The sequence below is a fragment of the Palaemon carinicauda genome, chromosome 13 (assembly GCF_036898095.1).
Source record: "Palaemon carinicauda isolate YSFRI2023 chromosome 13, ASM3689809v2, whole genome shotgun sequence".
Lineage (NCBI taxonomy): Eukaryota > Metazoa > Arthropoda > Malacostraca > Decapoda > Palaemonidae > Palaemon > Palaemon carinicauda.
This window is the reverse complement of record NC_090737.1, coordinates 34,316,747-34,336,303: the sequence shown is the minus strand read 5'-3', so window position 1 is coordinate 34,336,303 and position 19,557 is coordinate 34,316,747. Positions and strand designations below refer to the sequence as shown.

Here is a 19,557-nt window from a genome sequence, read left to right as displayed (position 1 = left end):
GTACCTTCTCAGTCGGGAAGTTGGAGCCCGACATTGCCGGACGTCAGTTCGGTGAAGACCTCCCTAAGTTGTCAGACTTTCACCTGCGTCGGGAGCAGGAAACGAAAGAAAGACTTGCCGCCTCAATGTCTCTTCAAACCGGACTGGAGTCGATGGCAAGCGTCTCCCCATCCCCAGATATGTACATGGTCTTTGCCAAGGCTCACTTGGCAACAGTGACGAAGGACCTGTACAACTTCATCAAAGCCAGACGGGCTTGTAGAGAGTTCGTGTTTGTCTCGGCTGCAGTGAGCCATGAACCAAGGAAGATAATATCCTCTAACATCTGGGGTAAAGACCTCTTTCAAAGTGAAGTGGTCAAAGAGGTCGTCGACAAAGCTGCCACGGAGAATAGAAATCTCCAAAAGTGGGGCTTGTCGACAAAGAGAAAGTCTTCGCCAGATGAGGGTTCCCAACCTAAAAGAAAGACTAAGAGGCCAAGAGCGCCCTCTCGCCCACCTACACAACAACTTCCCGTGGCCACGGTGTCCCAGTCGGTGGCACAACCACCCACCACGTATCAATTGGTACCCCAGCAACTAGCGACACAGTCGCCTGTCTTCACCCCGCCCGTTGAAAGGCAATCCACGACCTTTCGGCCGAAATCTAGAGGTTCCTTTCGAGGCTCCTCTAGACGCCCCTCAAGAGGCAGGGGTAACAAAGGTGGACGTGGCTAAGGAGGCAAGTCCTCCACCCAGCACTCCAAGTGAGATGCTTCCAGTAGGAGGGAGACTCTTCTCTTTCCATGATCGTTGGACCTTCGATCCCTGGGCCCACAGCCTGATAAAAAACGGACTAAGTTGGAGCTGGAACACAACTCCACCAACTTTCCCTCAATTCTTCCAACACTCAACCCCCATTCTGGAAGAATATGTCCAAGAACTCTTAGACAAGGGAGTCATCAGGAGAGCAAAGTCCGTCAAGTTCCAAGGAAGGCTGTTTTGTGTTCCGAAGAAAGACTCGGAAAAACTCAGAGTCATTCTGGACTTGTCACCACTTAACAAGTTCATTGTGAACCGCAAGTTCAGGATGTTTACTCTTCAACACATAAGGACCCTACTGCCCAAGCAGGCATACAGTCTTCATAGACATGGCGGACGCATATTGGCATGTAAGTTTCCTCCTACCTAGGATTCAAGCTGCAAAAGAGACAATACGTCTTCAAAGCCATGCCCTTCGGACTAAACATAGCCCCAAGGGTATTCACGAAGCTTGCAAACGCAGTCATTCGTCAACTACGCCTAAAGGGAGATCAGGTGATAGCCTACCTGAACGACTGGCTGGTGTGGGCAGCATCCGAAGCAGAATGCACGCAAGCCTCCAAGGAAGTGATCCAGTTCCTGGAACATCTAGGATTCAAGATCAACTTGGAAAAGTCTCGACTATCTCCAGCTCAAAAGTTCCAATGGCTCGGCGTTCACTGGCACCTACAGTCACACTGCCTCTCCCTTCCATCAAAGAAGAGGAGAGAGATAGCGGGATCTGTCAAGAGACTTCTACGATCCGACCGGATATCAAGAAGGCAAAAGAATGAGTACTGGGCTCCCTCCAGTTTGCCTCAGTGACAGACTCAGTGCTGAGAGCACAATTAAAAGATGCATCAGGAGTCTGGAGAAGATACACATCAAACGCTCGAAGAGATCTAACAAGACCGATACCAACTCGTCTGCGATCACTTCTCAAGCCATGGTCGGAGGCCAAGCACCTAAAGAAGAAGGTACCCTTGCAACCACCTCCACCCTCGTTCACACGGATGCCTCAATGGAAGGATGGGGAGGCCACTCTTACCAACGGAAAGTCCAAGGAACCTGGTCCTCCCTCTTCAAGACCTTCCACATCAACATTCTGGAAGCCATGGCAGTTTTTCTATCGTTGAAGAAACTGAAGCTTTGCTGCTTGATCCACATCCGACTGGTCCTGGACAGTGAAGTGATAATTAGATGTCTAAACCGGCAAGGTTCGAGAATGCCCCAAATTAACCAAATGATGTTGGCCATCTTCCGCCTAGCAGAAAAGAAGAGATGGCACTTATCAGCAGTTCACCTTCAAGGGTTCCGCAACGTGACGGCGGACGCTCTATCCAGGCTCACCCTGATAGAGTCAGAATGGTCCCTAGACGCAAGATCATTCTCCTTCATCTTATGCAAAGTCCCAGGACTGCAGATAGACCTCTTCGCAACGAGCGACAACAAGAAGCTACCCCGGTACGTAGCCCCATACGAGGATCCTCAAGCGGAAGCAGTAGACGCGATGTCCCTAGATTGGAACAGATGGTCCAGGATTTACCTGTTCCCTCCAACCAACCTCCTGCTAAAGGTCCTCAACAAACTGAGATCCTTTCAGGGAACAGCAGCGATAGTGGCTCACAAGTGGCCCAACAGCATTTGGTTCCCTCTGATAACGAAACTGCGACTGAAGCTGGTCCCGTTGCCGGATCCAGTTCTGACTCAACAAGTGCAGAAGTCGACTGTCTCCGCTTCATCACAGAAAACCCAAAACCTTCATCTCACGATTTTCTTGCCTTAGCAGTCAAGAAAAGGTTCGGGATTTCGAAGGACAGCATAAACATTTTAGAAGAATATAAGTCGAAATCTACTAGAAGACAATACGAGTCTTCCTGGAAGAAATGGGTTGCCTTTGTCAAGGCAAAGAAGCCAAAAGAAATTTCAACAGATTTCTGTTTATCATTCTTTATTCATCTCCATGAACAAGGTTTAGCAGCCAACACGATCTCTATGTGTAAATCTGCCTTGACTAGACCTTTATTATATGCCTTCCAGGTGGACTTCTCTAATGAAATCTTCAATAAGATCCCTAAGGCCTGCGCTCGGCTTAGGCCCGCAGCACCTCCGAGGCCCATTTCTTGGTCCTTGGATAAGGTTCTTCCTTTAGTCTCAACCCTGAACAATGAAGACTGCTCTTTAGAGGATTTGACCCAGAAAATTATACTCTTATTTGCACTAGCCTCAGGAGCCAGAGTTAGCGAAACAGTGGCCCTTTCGAGGGATGAGGGCCATATTCAGTTCACAGAGTGTGAAGAACTGAATCTCTTTCCTGACCCAACGTTTCTCGCTAAGAATGAGCTGCCCACCAAAAGGTGGGGTCCCTGGAGAATCTGCCCTCTGAAGGAAGATGCGTCTCTATGTCCAGTAGAGTGCCTAAAGGTCTATCTTCGTAGAACTTCAGACTTTAGGGGAGGACAGCTTTTTAGGGGGGAAACCTCAGGTTCGACATTGTCTTTGAAACAATTAAGGGCGAAGATCACCTATTTCATTCGCAGAGCGGATCCAGACAGCACACCCGCAGGTCATGATCCGAGAAAAATTGCTTTGTCTCTGAACTTCTTTCAAAATATGAATTTTGAAAGTCTTCAAACACTACGCGAAGCAAGTGCAAGAGATTAAGCACTTTTGGTGGCACCAGGTAGTGTACTAAAACCTGCCGCTTAAATACTGCGAGGAACTGCACTAATCGGGACTGTTAGTGAAGGGTGTACATGATCCCTCCCTATGGAGTGACATGTTTAGTGAAGTATTACTGTAGTGACACTATGGACTGTTCTAAACATAAAGGTGAAAGAAGCATAAAAGACTTACACAGGTGCCAGGCGTATAACTACGCAAGTGTTTATGAACTGTAACGACAGAAATAAGGAAACATGAAATATTACAATATTTCCTTTTAAAGTGGCTTACGTTTCTTTTCAGGTGAAACGTATTTCTGTTAGTGCCATTTTAATTATGCTTTCCACTATATTTCCAATTTTTGTTTTATATTATATTATAAAATGCACTTTAACCTCGTTATCTATTGTTTATCAATAAATACATATTTGAATTTTGCGTCTCCTTTCGCCCCAAAAATTCTAAATAAATAAAGATGCCAGAGCAATTCATTTTATCCTCTTATATTGAAAATATATCCTGAGCAGATACAATATTTGTTCTAAAGCTAACAACCTCATAACTATGTGTTTTATCAGGTATCAGTCCCTGGTTACGACTGATTCCATATACCTGATTGTATTACTGATTCATACAATTTTCCTACATAAATGAAAACCTGTCTACCTTGCTTACAACACACCAAGTAGACCGGGGGAGGTGTCAGTAGTCAATACATACATTTGTTCCTTTCAGAATACAAACTCTGTTTTACAAAGTATATAATGAGACCAATATACCTGTTTGTTGGCTAGATTGTTCATATGAACTTACAATCCTCGAGTTTTCCTAGTCTACCATGACTCTTCCCTGTAGGGGGCAGGAAGCACTGACTTAGTCCATGATCAGCTGAAGTGGTGTATGACGGTAACACCATGTGTCTCTAGGTCTAGATGACCAAGGAAAATTTATCTCGCGGTTATTGGCACTAATGGGAAATCCACAGATACATTAATGCTCTAGTAAACTTCCATCAAGACGACATGGCCTGAGCCCAAAAATTCGCTCAAAAATCTATTTTTGGGTGAGGTAGCCATGTCGTCCTGATGGACCCACCCTCCTTTTATAAAGGCTGAATGAATCCCTCCTAAAAGTACTGTATCTGTAGCACCTCGCAAACGCTACAAGGAATAACAAGATGGCGCCCGGACGTGACGTCATACAGGTACTCAACAGTAGGAGATAGAGCGTGCCTTAACCACGGCTCTCCTCCAATTCTTGCCACTTTCCCCTCTCGAAGCGTAAACGCTATTAGGGGTGTAGATAGCTATGTGGCGTGTCAAGAATACGTCCTCTGATATTATGCGATATCCCTAAAGGCAAAAGCCAGGAATATTCGCGCCAGGAGTTAGAATTCTGGATACCTTAAGTAAAATTCTCTGGGATATATCACTGTAGTTAAATATAACCTAGGAAGCTACTATAAAGGAACTTCCATCAGGACGACATGGCTACCTCACCCAAAAATAGATTTTTCGCTTCGCTCAAAATCCGTTTAGTAGTACTGAAACCAAAGCAGCTATGACAAACCTTAGCTCCATTTCTTTTAAGTAGGATAAAGCGCAAATCCATAGTGCCGTCATTTCAACTTGTGCAGTATACTTTAGGCATTACTAGTCTTAGCAGCATTCCTCTGGCTCCTATCCTTCAACACACCTATTTTCTCATCTCCTTCTTTCTTGCTGTCAAACCTCTTCCATCTTTTGATTCATAGTGCAACAGCTGGGTTTTCCCTTACAGGCCTCAACAATCAACATGAAAATAAGACTGCTCCCAGAGCCTTCATATTATGTTTAAATAAAAAAAAAATCAGGAAAATATGAGAGATGCATAAAAATACAATCACTTATTTTCTTAGTTCTAAATATCTTCTAATTATATAATCAAACACTAGTCAATTTTTGGGGAGTATTTGACCTATTCAATACCATTAACAATCATTAGGTTCATGAATTTGCATTTCTATTCTCGTAAAGGAATGGCTCAAAGTATTTTTTCTTAAATATTTGAGAGGAGAGAAGACCCTAAAGAGATTCAAAGGTAAAAAAAAAAACAATTGCAAAAGGGCTTGAATTCAAGCACGTGAAATTCATTTACAAAATACAGAATGTATACTACAAGTAATACATTTACTGAAATACACTAAATAAAAAACTAAACGAACTGCACAGTTGTAAGCTGTTTTTTTTTTTTTTTATACTTGAAACTACAGCATTACAACTGGAATTTGTTTTATAGAGAAATTGCAATTAATACAAGTTCTAGAGATATGGCTGCCATCCAGGGAAGAGTCTACTAAGATTTGATTCACTTGTAGCTTGCTGAATAAGGACTGTTACCTGTTCTGACACATTCCGAGAAAAACCATCTTCAAAGCCAGCCAGTTTCTGCTGCACTCTTAACACTACTCGGTCAGCCATTGATGCAGAGTTTATACCTGAAAAAGTAAGTGGAATCTAAACTATAAAAATTATATTTTCATAATAAAATAAATCTTTGAACATACTTACCTGGTAGTTATATATATAGCTTAGTCCCTGACGTCACGGCAGAAATTTCAAAACTCGCAGCAATCGCCGACTGGGTAGCCAGGTGGGTGTACCACCAGTGCACCCTCTACCCAGGTACCTGGAACCATTCCAGTCATTCCTCAGATCTTCTATGCCCTTAGGTCTCTAGAGGGGAGGAGGGTGGAAATTAAATTATATATAACTACCAGGTAAGCATGTTAAAAAATTTATGGAATTTAATTTCTTTAGTATTTCGCTGGGGTTCCCGGCACAAGTTAATTTTATATTCGTATACCAAATTATTTTACTCGGTGGAATTCTTACTCGCCGCACTCTAACCTCGGGACGTAGGCTTGAGTTATACACTAAGGAGAGAAGGGAGACAGCCGAAAGAGAGAGAGATAGCTCTCATGATCTGTGAGTCGTTGCAAATAGCGCTCTCTCCTCGGTTAGTCATGGATGGCCACCAGTCGAGCCGGACTGAGTGTGAACCTTGCTACGTACCGCGTATCCCTCTATTCCTGGAATTCCATCTTCGATATTCTTCCGCTCCGTGAGGACCGGGATGACTTGAAATCATATCCATGAGATAGTTACTATGTTTCTTTGATCAGATTCAGATAAAAGTTTTTACACTGTTCTGATTCCGTAGGTTGATTTCTTATATTACAGGATATTTGCGGTATGATTGTTCTGAAGAGAGTTACAGACGGAGATTTGTAGTTCTTGAATTTATTTTGTTATGGGCCGGATTTACTTCAGTGGGAATTCATACTTCCAACCAAGTATTCCGGCAACAGTATTGGTGTCCCTAATTCTGGTTTCCTTGTATCTCCTTGTCCCACCCTATATTCATCTATAAGTACATCCTACTCCGGTAGGGGTATGGAAGGTTGAGAGAAGGTTCATAGTGGAAATTTTTCTCTCTGGAGAGGGCGGACTGGTCCAAGATTATTCCAGCCGCCATTTCTATTGGTTTCAAACCTTTGTGTGGCAATACTTTGGATGACAGGAGATGGTGGAAGAAGGAAAACAGAATATTAGGGTTCTATTGTAAAACGGTAATAAAGAATACAACTTCGCTGAGCTATCCACAGTGGATTATCTCAACTATATTTGTCACCGGTTTTTCCGGCATCAAGTATGATACCCATGTATCACATTGACTTACAGGTGGTACGCTATCAGGAGACAACATGCACTGCTGTGCTGCAGCAGTCGTGTGGGCATGAGGTCTGCCGATCTCATGCCGGGTGCCATGCTCAGTGGCCTCTAAGGTAAAACGTATGAGGCCGGCCCTACCTGAAGAGGGCAAGCCTTTTAGGATACCCAAACCACTCCCAACCAGACCATCCTCAGCTTCTAAGCTACTGACGGACTTGGCAGGGTCTAATTCTCCACATCAGGGGTCAAGAGCAAGAAGTTCAAAAAGGGCAGACACTGGAACTTGATTTCGGTCTGGTGGCCTTCTCGAGCCAGCTCATGGAGAGGTTGAGTAGTGTAGTCCAGTCCCAGGTTGGTCCAATTGCCGATCGACTGCTGTCTACGGACAGTCTGGGCCAGGGACTGCAAAATCAGGAAAATATGATAGAAAATCCTTGCGGTCCGGACTACAACAACAACGGTAGTTTGTGGTTCCGGACATGTTAAAGCTCCCAGCGATCGCTTAGGACAGCCTGTGGCGATTGGCTCTTCATGCCCCGTTCTCAGAGGGAATGTTGACAATAGCAGGAGGTGGTCCCCGTCCGGTCTTACTTGAGGACTCTATTAGGCATGAGCCTAACAGGTTACTTAAGGCCTCGATCTGGGGAGCGGACTTCTTCCCGGAAGACGTGGTAAATAGCATCCTTGGGGAAGCAGCTGGAGTCAACCAAAGCCTCAGAGTCCGGTGGAATTTTTTTGAGCCCACCGGACCGCAATCACGAGGCAGGAGATGACCAAGGAAGTTTCAGTCCTTCCAAAGGCCACAGGCTCAGGATGTGCTACAGGCAATGCCAGTATCCCAGGTGAGCCAGCCTTCCACCTCAAGAACCCAGCCACAAAATCAATATGTGTGGGTAAGCCAACCACCTCAACAACCGATAGCCACTACTCCGTTTATTGCGTCTCCGGCGTATCATCCTTCCTTCGAAACACAGGGAGTGTTTCACGGAAATAATCCGCATGAGAGAGGTAGTAGAGCTAGGGGAGCCTTCCTGCATAGAGGACTTCCCAGGTTGGAGGAAGGCTGTACCTCTTTCGGAGCCGTTGGGCGTTCAGCAATTGGCATACATCGTCATAATGAAAGTTCTGGGGTGGAGATAGATGGAAAAAAGCCCCCTCCACCAACCAGTTTTTATCAGATCCCAACGACAGACTTAACACTTTACACAGATCTTCTGAGGAAAGCAATAACAGAGATACTATGCTTAAAATTTCAAGCACGTTTGTTCAGAGTGCCTAAGAAAGACTCAGACAAACACGAAGAGTAACCTAGATCAATCCTATTTGAATACATATATTCAATGCGACTAGTTCCATATGCCGACCGTCTCACAGGTGAGGACCTTATGTCCCCGTGGGGCCGTCACCACCTCTATAGATCTTACAGGCGTTTATTTTCCTGTTCCGATAGCATGGCTTTTTTGTCCTTTCCTAGGATTCAAGCTAGGCAAACGGGCTTACACCTTCAAGGTGATGCCATTCGGACTCAACATAGCGACCAAGTTATTTACTAAGTTGGGGGAGACAGTAGTCCAAGAGATGAGGACTCAAGGAATACCGTTAGTGGCCTACCTAGACGGTTGGTTTATCTGGGCCAACAGCGTCAAGTAATGCCACAAGGCGTCGGACAAAGTAATAAAATTTCTGGAATACTTAGGTTTCCAAATAAATTTCAAAAAGTCCCGTCTTTCTCCAGCAACGTGCTTCCAGTGGTTAGGTCTTTAATGGATCCTGACCACACACAAGCGGTCGATTCCACCACGGAAGAGGATAGAGATACTGTAGTAAGAAACACAAGAGGATCTCTCAAGGACAAACCAAGAAAGAATCCTAGGTTTACTCCAGTTTCCCTCAGTAACAGACACATTACTGCGCGTCAATGTGGAAGACATCAATCGAGTTTGGCGGTCCAAGAAAACGAGAAATATCGAGACAAAATTTCTCGGATTACACCTACACTATGGAAAAAACTTCAACAATGGACGAAGGTTAAAAACCTAGCAAACTCAGTACCTTTACGGTTCCCAGCGACAACATTGGTGGTCCATTTAGATGACTCCCTAAGAGTTTAGGGAGGCTATTCCCAATACGAATAGGTCCAGGGGTTGTGGACAGTGACACTCCGACAACTACACATCAATATCTTAGAAGTCATGGAAGTGTTCTTGACACTAATAAGTCTTTCCCCATCACAGAAACAACATATCAGTCTAATTCTGGACAGCCAATTAATAACCCACTGCATTAACAGGGGAGGTTCCAAATCAAGTCACATAAATTAAGTGATGGTAGCTATCTTTTCAATGGCAACAAGGAACCTTTGCCACCTGTCAGCTTTTCACCTGGCGGGAGTAAAAATGTGGTTGAGAATGATCTCTCAAGGACACCTCCGCGGGAGACGGAATGGTCCTTGGCCAAAAAAGTAATTTAATTGGACCTACCAACAGGTTCCGGGTCTCCAAGTAGACCTATTTGCCACGGAATCCAATCACAAGCCACAATGGACCCTCAAGCCTATGTCACAAACGACATGTCCATAGATTGGAACAACTGACGGGGGATTTACCTGATTCCTCCTTTAACCATGTTATTGAAAGTCCTGGACATGCTCAGGACTTTCAAAGGTCAGATTGCCCTTGTAGCCCTCAATTGGCCCAATGCAACTGGTTCCCTATCTTGGCGGAACAAGGACTCCGACCTCGGAGGATTCCCGAACCAAGTTAACACGGATGGTACTATCTCACAGTGTGTCTGCTTCCTCACGGATTCAGATTGCCTTCACTTTAGGGACTATCTGAGATTTGCAGCACAAAGAGATGCTGAGATTGATCCTTTTAACACATTGTCCCTAGTGTCAGGTATATGAGATTCTACCCTTCGGCAATATGATTCTGATGTAAGGAAGTTAGCCAATTTCTGGAAGACTCAGAGGTTCGGACGCTGACTACGAATCTGGCAGTTAATTTTTTCAGAACTTTCTTGGAAGGAGGTCTAGCCAATAATACTATTACTATGATTAAATCTGCTTTAAAGAAAATATGTCAGATCAGGTTCAATTTTAGTCTTACAGATTTGTATTTTTCGTCTGTTCCGTGAGCCTGTACTAGACTAAAACCAGTAACTGGCCCTCACGCAGTTTCATGGGTTTTAGATGATGTCCTTGATCTAGATTCTGACTCTGATATTGACTCATGCACTTATATAGCGCTTCTTAGGAAGACGTTATTTTTGATAAGTTTAGCCTAAGGAGCCAGAATATCTGAACTCTCAGCATTATCTAGAGAACCAAATCATATTGATTATCTTTCTTCTGGTGGAATTTTATTTTCTCTAGATAGAAAATTCTTAGAAAACAATGAGGGTCCACATAATAGATGGTCCCCGTGGAAGATTGTCCCACTTCCACAGGATCTATCTCTGTGCCCAGTTATCACTCTGGAAAACTATTTAAATAAGACCTTCAGGTCCTTTGTTTATTAGAAAGGATGGAGGAACCATTTCCCTGAAAGGAATCAGACAATAGATTCTGTATCTTATTAAAAGAACCAAGGCGGATTCTGTACCACATGCCCAAGATATCCGGGCTGTAGCAACACCAGTCAATTATTTTCGTCACATGAATTTTGAAGGATTAAAAAGATATAGTGGTTCCTCCAGATTTAACACAACCATTATAACAGGGTCCTATCTTCATATATATTTTCTGTCTTAGTGCCTTGTCTCCTAATAAAGAGCAGGGCGGCACCTGCCTTCCCTTTCACCCCCTACCTTAACATTGACCTTTATTTGGGGTGTAATTAAGAGAGTGGTATATTAAGGATTTTAGTAAAACATGCCTAATTGAATGTCTTTAACTTTAATTCTGTTCATTAACTTTTTGTGTATTTCCAAGCTTATGGGACCAATTCTCTGTTACTATTTCATGGAGCGACACAGGTTGAGCCCAGAAAAGGGATTTTGATGAAGGAAAAATCTATTTCTGGGCGAGAAACCTGTGTTACCCAGTGAACCCTCCCTCCTTATTCCTCACCCTAGGCTGGCCCAAGCTTGGGGTGCTAATAATGGGAGAAGGATAGGTAGTGGTGGTGGTGGTGGTGGTGGTGGTGGGGGGGGGGGCAGTAGGTCTAGTTAACGACACCTCGTAGTAACGGGGGATTTTGAGGAGGGGGAAGTCTAATTGGAAAGGAACCTCTGGTAGTGGTATCACTCACCTCAGTTTTAATACCGACACCCTTTAGGGGTGAGCGAGCTGAATATATATTCCTGGCATTCCATGCAACTTTTTTTCTCTGGTATATTTAGCAGTATTTATACCTTTGAAATGGTGCTTTAAGGAGCATTTCACTAGGCGACACAGGTTCCTCGCCCAGAAATAGATTTTTCCTTCGTCAAAATCCCTTTTTTAAACATCTGACTTACCTGGTAGTTATATATATAGCTGATTGACACCTTTGGTGGAGGGTCAGAGACAGCCAACATTGTTGGAATTTACTTAAGAGTTAATAAACAAGCTTAAGGGTTCGTACTTGATAAGGAAGCTGACTTCAATGAATTCTTTCATTATGTCCGCTTTCCTTACGAGATCCAGCGCTCCACCCAAGGGGCTGAAGACCTCTAGGAGCTGTAAAAACCTCGATGTGACAGGACCTCCTCCAATACCCTTGTTCCGGGCGCTCTCAAGGAACAAACTGACCACCTAACTAAAATCAATGATTGTGGAAGACTGTCGTCCAATCTCCACGAACAACCATAAAAATACAAGAGTTCCGAGAGAAGAAAAGGGTATTAGGTTATGGGAATGTAGTGGTAGATCCTTCCCCCACTACTGCACTCGTTGCTACGAACGGTCCCAGAGTGTAGCAGTCCTCATAAAGAGTCTGGACACGTTTCAATAGTGTGAGGTGAACACAGATTTACTCCTCCAGAAGGTTGTGTTCATAATGCTTTGTAAAGACCTATTCTGCTTGAAGGCTACAGAAGTTGCCACAGCTCTAACTTCATGTGTCTTGACCTTCAAAAGCTTGAGGTCTTCCTCACTATAATGTGAATGAGCCTCCCTTATTAAGAGCCTGATGAAGAAGGATTGTGCATTCTTTGACATTTGTAACGAAGGCTTCTTGACTGAGCACCAAAGTGCTTCTGACTTGTCCCGTAGCTCTTTCGTTCTTTCCAGGTAGAACTTCAGGGCTCTTGCTGGACACATGACCTTCTCCAATTCCTCTCCAACCACATCCGAAAGGTTTGGAATTTCAAAAACCTTGGGCCAGGGTTGAGAAGGGCGTTCGTTTTTAACAAGAAAGCCTAGCTGTAAGGAGCAGATAGCCTTGTTATTTCTAAAGCCTACGTTCTTGTTGAAGGCATGAATCTCACTGACCCTTTTAGCTGTCGCCAGACTGACCAAAAAGAGAGTCTTCATGGTGAGGTCCTTAAACGAAGCTAAGTGCAAGGGCTCAAACCTGTCACTCCTTAGGAACTTCAGGACTATATCCAGATTCCAAGCTGGCAATTCCTGATGTCGTTCCTTAGTTGTTTCAAAGGATTTGAGAAGATCCTGGAGGTCTTTATTATTAGAAAGGTCCAAATTCCTATGCCTGAAGACGGCCGCTAACATGCTCCTTTATCCCTTGATGGTTGAAGTTGAAAACCCTACGTTTCCTTCTAAGGTATAACAGGAAGTCAGCAATCTGAGTCATAGAGGTACTGGAAGAGGAAACAGAGTTGACTCTGCACCATTCTCTAAAAACCTCCCACTTGGATTGGTAAACCTTGATGGTAGAAGACCTCCTTGCTCTTGCAATCGCCCTAGCTGCCTCCTTCGAAAAACCTCTAGCTCTTGTGAGTTTTTCAATAGCCTGAAGGCAGATAGATGTAGATCTTGGAGGTTTTGATGGTATCTTTCCAAGTGGGGTTGTTTGAGTAGATCTACTCTTAAAGGGAGGCTTCTCAGGGTGTCCACCATCCATTCTAGTACCTCTGTGAACCACTCTCTTGTGGGCCAAAATGGGCCACTAGAGTCAATCTGGTTCCCTCGTGTGACACGAATTTAGGCATTACTTTGTGCACAAATTTGAACGGAGGGAATGCGTACACATCCAGGTGGGACCAGTCTAATAGGAAAGCGTCAATGTGGACTGCTTCGAGATCTGGCACTGGGGAGCAGTATGTCTCCAATTTCTTCGTTTTTGAGATTGCGAACAGGTCTATACAAGGACGACCCCAAATATGCCACAGGATCTTGCAGACCTCCAGTTGAAGTGTCCATTCTGTGGACAAAACTTGATCTCTCCTGCTGAGACTGTCTGCCATCACGTTCCTTGCCCCTTGAATAAACCTTGTTACAAGGGTTACATTCTTCTCTTTAGTCCAGTAAAGAAGTTCTCTCGCAGTCTCGTAAAGGGACCTCGAGTGGGTTCCGCCTTGTTTGGCTAAGTAGACCAACGCTGTAGTGTTGTCAGCGTTGACCTGCACCACTCTGATCAGGACTGACCCTTCGAAGTCTTTGAGGGTCAACAGGACTGCCAACCGCTCCTTCTGGTTTATGTGGAGGATCTCCTGATCTTTTGTCAAGGAACCCAAGATCTCAAACTTGCCCAGTGTTGCTCCCCACCCCGAGTCCGATGCGTCGGAACACAACACAAGGTCTGGGGAAAGACCTTCTTGAAGTTTGACTGGGTCTTTCCACCACTGAAGGCAACTTTTACGGATTCTGTAATGGGGATACATTTTGTCTCAATGTCGATTGAGGTGGAACTGAAGAGGGCGAAGATTCAGTCTTCCCAGGGAGACAAACTGCTCCAACGAGGAGAGGGTTCTCAGCAGACGCATCCACTCCTTCACAGAACACTTCTGTTTCTCTATAAAGCAATGAAGCTTCAACAAGGCTTGCTCCGGCCTTGAGGCAGACGGAAAAGCCCGAAAAACTTGACTCTGAATCTCCAACCCCAAATAAAGGATCTCTTGAGATAGTGTCAGTTGAGACTTGTCTCTGTTTATCAGAAGACCCAGTTCTTCTGATAACCTCAACGTCATCTGCAGATCCTCCAGGCAGCGATTTTAGGAATGAGCTCCGAGTAGGAAACGCTCCGGACTGCTCCAATGGCTGCAACCTGGAGCCTGAGGCATCATGGCACGACGCTGATCGACAGAGGCAATCTCCCTCTTCAGAGGTCTGGATGCGAGACGCCAGCCCCGTCTGGGCGCTGCGTCATCCGATGAGGACGAAAACACTTTCACCTCGCCTTTCATATGGCGAGAGCGAGCGTCCTGTGAAACGTCAACAGGTACGCTCGAGGGGACGAGTGCTAGGGCGCTAACGCCTCTCGTTTCCTTTCGCCGTTCGACATTCCTTCTTCCAGGGGTTGGGGAGCTTGGAAGAGGTCTATGGCTAGGAGAACGACAGGTCCTAGCAGACACACCCTCTATTTGAGGGGCGGTGCTTAGGCCGAAACAAAGAGCCCGAAACTGGAAAAACTTCCTCCTTGTACACGAACCTTATTTATTGCTTGAAGTTCGGATGGATGGGGATGTGGAAGTAAGCATCCTGGAGGTCTAACGAGACCATTCAGTCATCCTCTCTTACTGCTGCTAGGACTGATTTCGATGTCTCCATGGAGAACTTTGTCTTCTGAACGAAGGCGTTGAGAGCACTTACATCCAGAACTGGTCTCCATCCCCCCGAGTTCTTGGGAACCAGGAATAAGCGGTTGTAAAAACCTGGTGCCGCAAAACTCGCACCCTCTCTATTGCCTCCTTCTCCAATAAGATAGACATTTGATGGTGCATAGCCTGTATCTTTGACTCCTCTCTGTATCTGGCAGAGAGATCTATCGGAGTTACTATTAAAGGAGGTTTCCCTAGGAAAAGGATTTCGCATCACTCCTTTAGTAACTGTACGGACCAAAGGTCTGCTCCTCTCCTTTCCCAAGCTCGCCAAAAGTTGTTTAGTCTGGCTCCTACTGCTGTCTGAAGGCGAATGCAGTCAGACTCTGCTTCGCCCTGGATTTGATCCTCTTTTCTTTGCTCTCCTTCGCTTAGGTCTGGTACTACCCCTGCTGAAAGTTTTCCCTCGAAAGGGCTGCGAAAACTGAGGGAATGGAGCTTCTTCCTTAGGTTTGCGGCTTGAGAAAGAAGTAGGCAGAACCTTCCTTCCTGTTTTAGACACCAAATCCTGTGTGGCCTTTTGGCTAAAGCAGAAGAGACCTCTTTGACCAACTCTTGAGGAAAAAGGGAGGAAGAAAGGTGCGTGCAGCAATTCCGACTTTTGTATGGGTGTAACCCCATGGGACAAAAAAAAAAAAGCACATTTTGGCTCTTTTCTTAAGAACACTCGCCGAAAAAAGGGGGGCCAACTCATTGGATCCGTCTCTTAAGGCTTTGTCCATGCAAGACATAATGAGGATGAGGCTTTCAGTGTCCACATCATTCAAAGCATAAACCTTTTTTCCCAAGGCTCCCAGAGTCCAGTCAAGGAAATAGAACACCTTGAAAGTTCTGAAGACGCCTTTGAGAAGATGATCAAGGTCCGACGTTGACCAGAGCACTTTGGTTCTTCTCATGGCTGTCCAACGAGGGGCATCCACCAGACTCGAAAAGTCTCCTTGGGCAGAGGCAAGAACTCACAAGCCGAGAACTTCTCCAGTCTCGTACCAAACGCTAGATCTGGAAGCCAATCTACCCAGGGGAAAAGAGAAAACAGTCTTTCCCTGGTCCTTCTTGGATGCATCCAGTCCCCCATCATTCTCAAGGCTCTCTTAGATGGGCGAGACAACACCATCTTTGTGAACAGAGACTCCTTCGATGCCTTTCCTAGCGTAAACTCTGAAGGCGGGGAACGAGGAGCAGCAGGAACAAAATAATTAAGAAACTTCGGTAAAAACTCTCATAAGTTTCTTTAAAAACCACCAAAGGATGAAGGGTTTTAGGATCTTCTCCTTCCGAGATTTCCTCTAAATAATCACTAGGGGAAAGGTGACCGTCGATCCCTTCTTCCGACAGGTCTTTAATCGAGGTAGAGATGTCCTGTTTCCTAGGAGACAACTCCTTAATATCCTGACTTCTGGCGTCAAGGAGTCCGATATCATGACGCCAGGCGTCACCTTGTTCCAACGCTTGATGCTCGGAACTATGACGCTTGCGATCATTACGATCGGAACTAAGACATTCGTGATCTTGACGCTCGGAACTATGACGTTCGCGATCATTACGATCGGAACTATGACACTCGCGATCATTACAATCGGAACTATGACGTTCGCGATCTTGACGCTCGGAACTATGACGTTCGCGTTGGAATAAAATAGTGTTTTGTATCTAAGAAAGCTTAGTGGATTGTATCTTATGAAACATAGTCATTTTTTTGTTATATATATCCCTCTGTGCCCCCTTAAAAAAAAATGCTTTGATTTGTTATTATCTTATTTCCAGGTATTGACAGCAGCTCCCTACACTCAGTAGGGAGTGTAAGGGAGAGAGAATTAGGGTATTCGCTAGAGAATTTAGAATAAGCACTGAACCTGTATATAGGAAAGAAGCTGAGACCATTCTGCTGAATACGTAGAACAATGAAGGTTGATCATTGCCTGTTACCAGTGTGTAGTGGTCTGTACGCTACTGTTATAACTGAAGGTCTGCAATGACTCATGGATGCCTTCATCGTCAGACTGATAAGGGCCAACTTGGAAAAGAGATTGGGATGACTGGGAATTCTGCCGATTGGAGATCTGAGACTCCTGCTGAAAAAAAGGGTTTATGGTGACTGAGTTTTCCATATTCATGATATGAGTGAGATGAAGGAAAAGAATTAGCTTATGGTATGTTAGTGTCCTGCAATCAAGGAAAAAACTGTAATGAGGTGTTGTATCAAGTAAAGTGCAATACTTTTCATGCTGTCCCTTCAATGTGATGTCAACACTTCTGAAAGCTTACAGAAACTTAGGTGTAAGAATGAATTGTGTGATGTTGTGATTGTAAGTAATGAGGGACGACAGACACTGGTCCAAAGCTGTATTTTGGCATGCCATTCTTCAGTTTTAGCTGCTGTACTTCAAAGCAGATTGACGGCAGAGCATGACTGGTCAACATTAAGGCCATTGATTATTAACACTTGGGAAGTTTTGGTAAAGAATTCGGACATTGAGGGTTCTGCAGTCATGGTCTTATTAGGATTTTAAAGTTCCGTTTTGTAACTGTGTAATGGTATATCTTGCATGTAGCTTAGTAGTTTTCTCTTGCCTGTACAATATGCAAAAGGGATGCTAATTTTGCCTTTGATTGATTATTTTAATTGATATATTACAAAATTTTTTTTTTGCTCGTTTTTATGAATACAGCATTTCATTTCAGAACCTCTCACTATGATGTCCTTTCCTTAGCCACTGTTTTCTTTAGTCAAGTTATTTAAAATTTATTTTCTCACACTGTGTCCAGTAATCAGTACAAACAATATTTCCTTTCACCTAATGTTCTAACATTTTTTCTTGAGCTTAAAACCATCTTACCTAAAGAATATAGATAACAGAAATTCTACTGATTTCCCAGAAATGAATCAGGGGTCAAGCTACCTGTTAATTCAGCACGTTAAGTGAAAGGGAAGATAAAAAGCAAGATTCTAGCTGGGTCCCCTTGCCCAGTATAAATCAAGGGGTGGTGCCCAGAGCTCCGTTCTCTTGACCTGTTACTTAGGTTTTTGAGTATTCCACCGTTGTATATTTGTTGTGTAGTGAACGTCGGGTTGTAGTCGGCATTTGGACACTAGGCAGTTTGGGTGCTACCTTTGGCCATAGTCTGCAAACCACTACAGCGTGACTTCCAAGGCTCTTACGCTCAGCGTCCCGATTTCCAACACCTTGACGCTTGGCGTCATGCGTACTAGTCTCTAGATGCTTAGCATGATGTTCCTCCTTACGACGCTCGGCGTCATGGCTACCAGGTTCCCGACGCTTGGTAAGCTGTTCCTCTACTCAACGCTCAGTGTCAAACATCGTGTCTAACTCTTACAGCAGCATTAGTAGCTTGACGTCCAATGCTCTGGCGCTCAGCGTTACGTGTTATGACTTCCAACTACTCGACGCTTGGCGTGTAGTCCAACTCCTTGACGCTCGGCGTGTAGTCCAACTCCTTGACGCTCGGCGTCCTTTCTGACGCTTGGCGTCATGGCGTTTAGAATCTAGACGCTCGGCATCATGACGAGCAACTCTCTTCTTGTCTAGCAGGAAGGGAAATACGTAAGATGCCAGCCCTCGTCTGTGAGCTGCGTCATAAGATGGCGAAGATAACACTTTTACATTGCCTTTCCCATGTCTTTAAGAGTTGGTTCGTTAGTTTTTATAGTAGGGGGAAAAACTCCTGATCCTATCCCTTTCAAGCTTACGAACATAGCGATCATATTCCAACCACTCACTCTCAGTCAAAATAAAACAAAACCAAACGAGCGAAAGTCAAGGCCAACGTGTACCTCACCAAATTAACTGCAAAAAACACAGGCCAAAGCGAGCAAAATTCCAACGATGTCACCGGTGAGGCGGCAGGGAAGATCTGAGGAATAACTGGAATGGTTCCAGGTACCTGGGTAGAGGGCGCACTGGTGGTACACCTGGCTATCCAATCGGCGATTACCGCGAGTTTTGAAATTTCTGCCGTGACGTCAGGGACTAAGCTATATATATAACTACCAGCTAAGTCAGATGTTTAAAATTGTTGTTGCACGTAAAAGCCAAAGAAAAATATTTTGCAATACATTAGTCTGAAGTACAGTATTTGCATATCATACCCATTTACAAAGTACTGCATTCATATAAAACATTTATGAATAGCTACCTAAAAAAAAAAAAAAAGGTGCATTTGGGTTTCATCAATTGGTGCAAAATGCACAGATATTGCTCTCTTTCAGTTTTGATTTCTTTCCAAAATCCTCTATATTTTCTGCAATGGTTTTCACTATTTATTCCAATTTGGTAATAAATGGAATTTTGATAATAAAATCTATTTCTATACTCGCCTGACGTTCGCATGGCTTCTTTTCTGAAGCTTGGTTTTATCAACGTTTATCACTAAAATTTAAAAAAAATCCCAATTTTATTCCTTTTAAAATGCCCGCCCGGTATGCCAATATATGGGGGTATGCGATGAAAAACACAAAATCCTGAAAAAATTCACTGAGCTTCGTATGGCAATGGAGAATGCGTATACAAAATGATATTTTGATTATAAAATAAAGTTTTGAATATACTTACCCGGTGAATATATAATAGCTGACGTCTCCGACGGCTCGACAGATTCCAAAAACTCGCGAGCGATCGCCGTGAAGGTTGCGGGTGTGACCACCAGCGCCGACTATCGGCCAGATACCGCATATACTTGTAAAC

The 19,557-nt window shown here is 44.3% G+C and overlaps 1 protein-coding gene across 1 annotated transcript in view; it reads right to left on the bottom strand.

The window, feature by feature from the left end:
• Positions 1-5,538: 5,538 nt before the first annotated feature.
• tefu (Serine/threonine-protein kinase tefu) overlaps positions 5,539-19,557 on the bottom strand; it is a 912,746-nt gene continuing 898,727 nt past the window's right edge. The window contains exon 57 of the mRNA XM_068385552.1: positions 5,539-5,919. Coding sequence (XP_068241653.1) covers positions 5,744-5,919 — 176 coding nt within the window. The 3' untranslated portion in view covers positions 5,539-5,743. The remainder of the gene's footprint in view (positions 5,920-19,557) is intronic.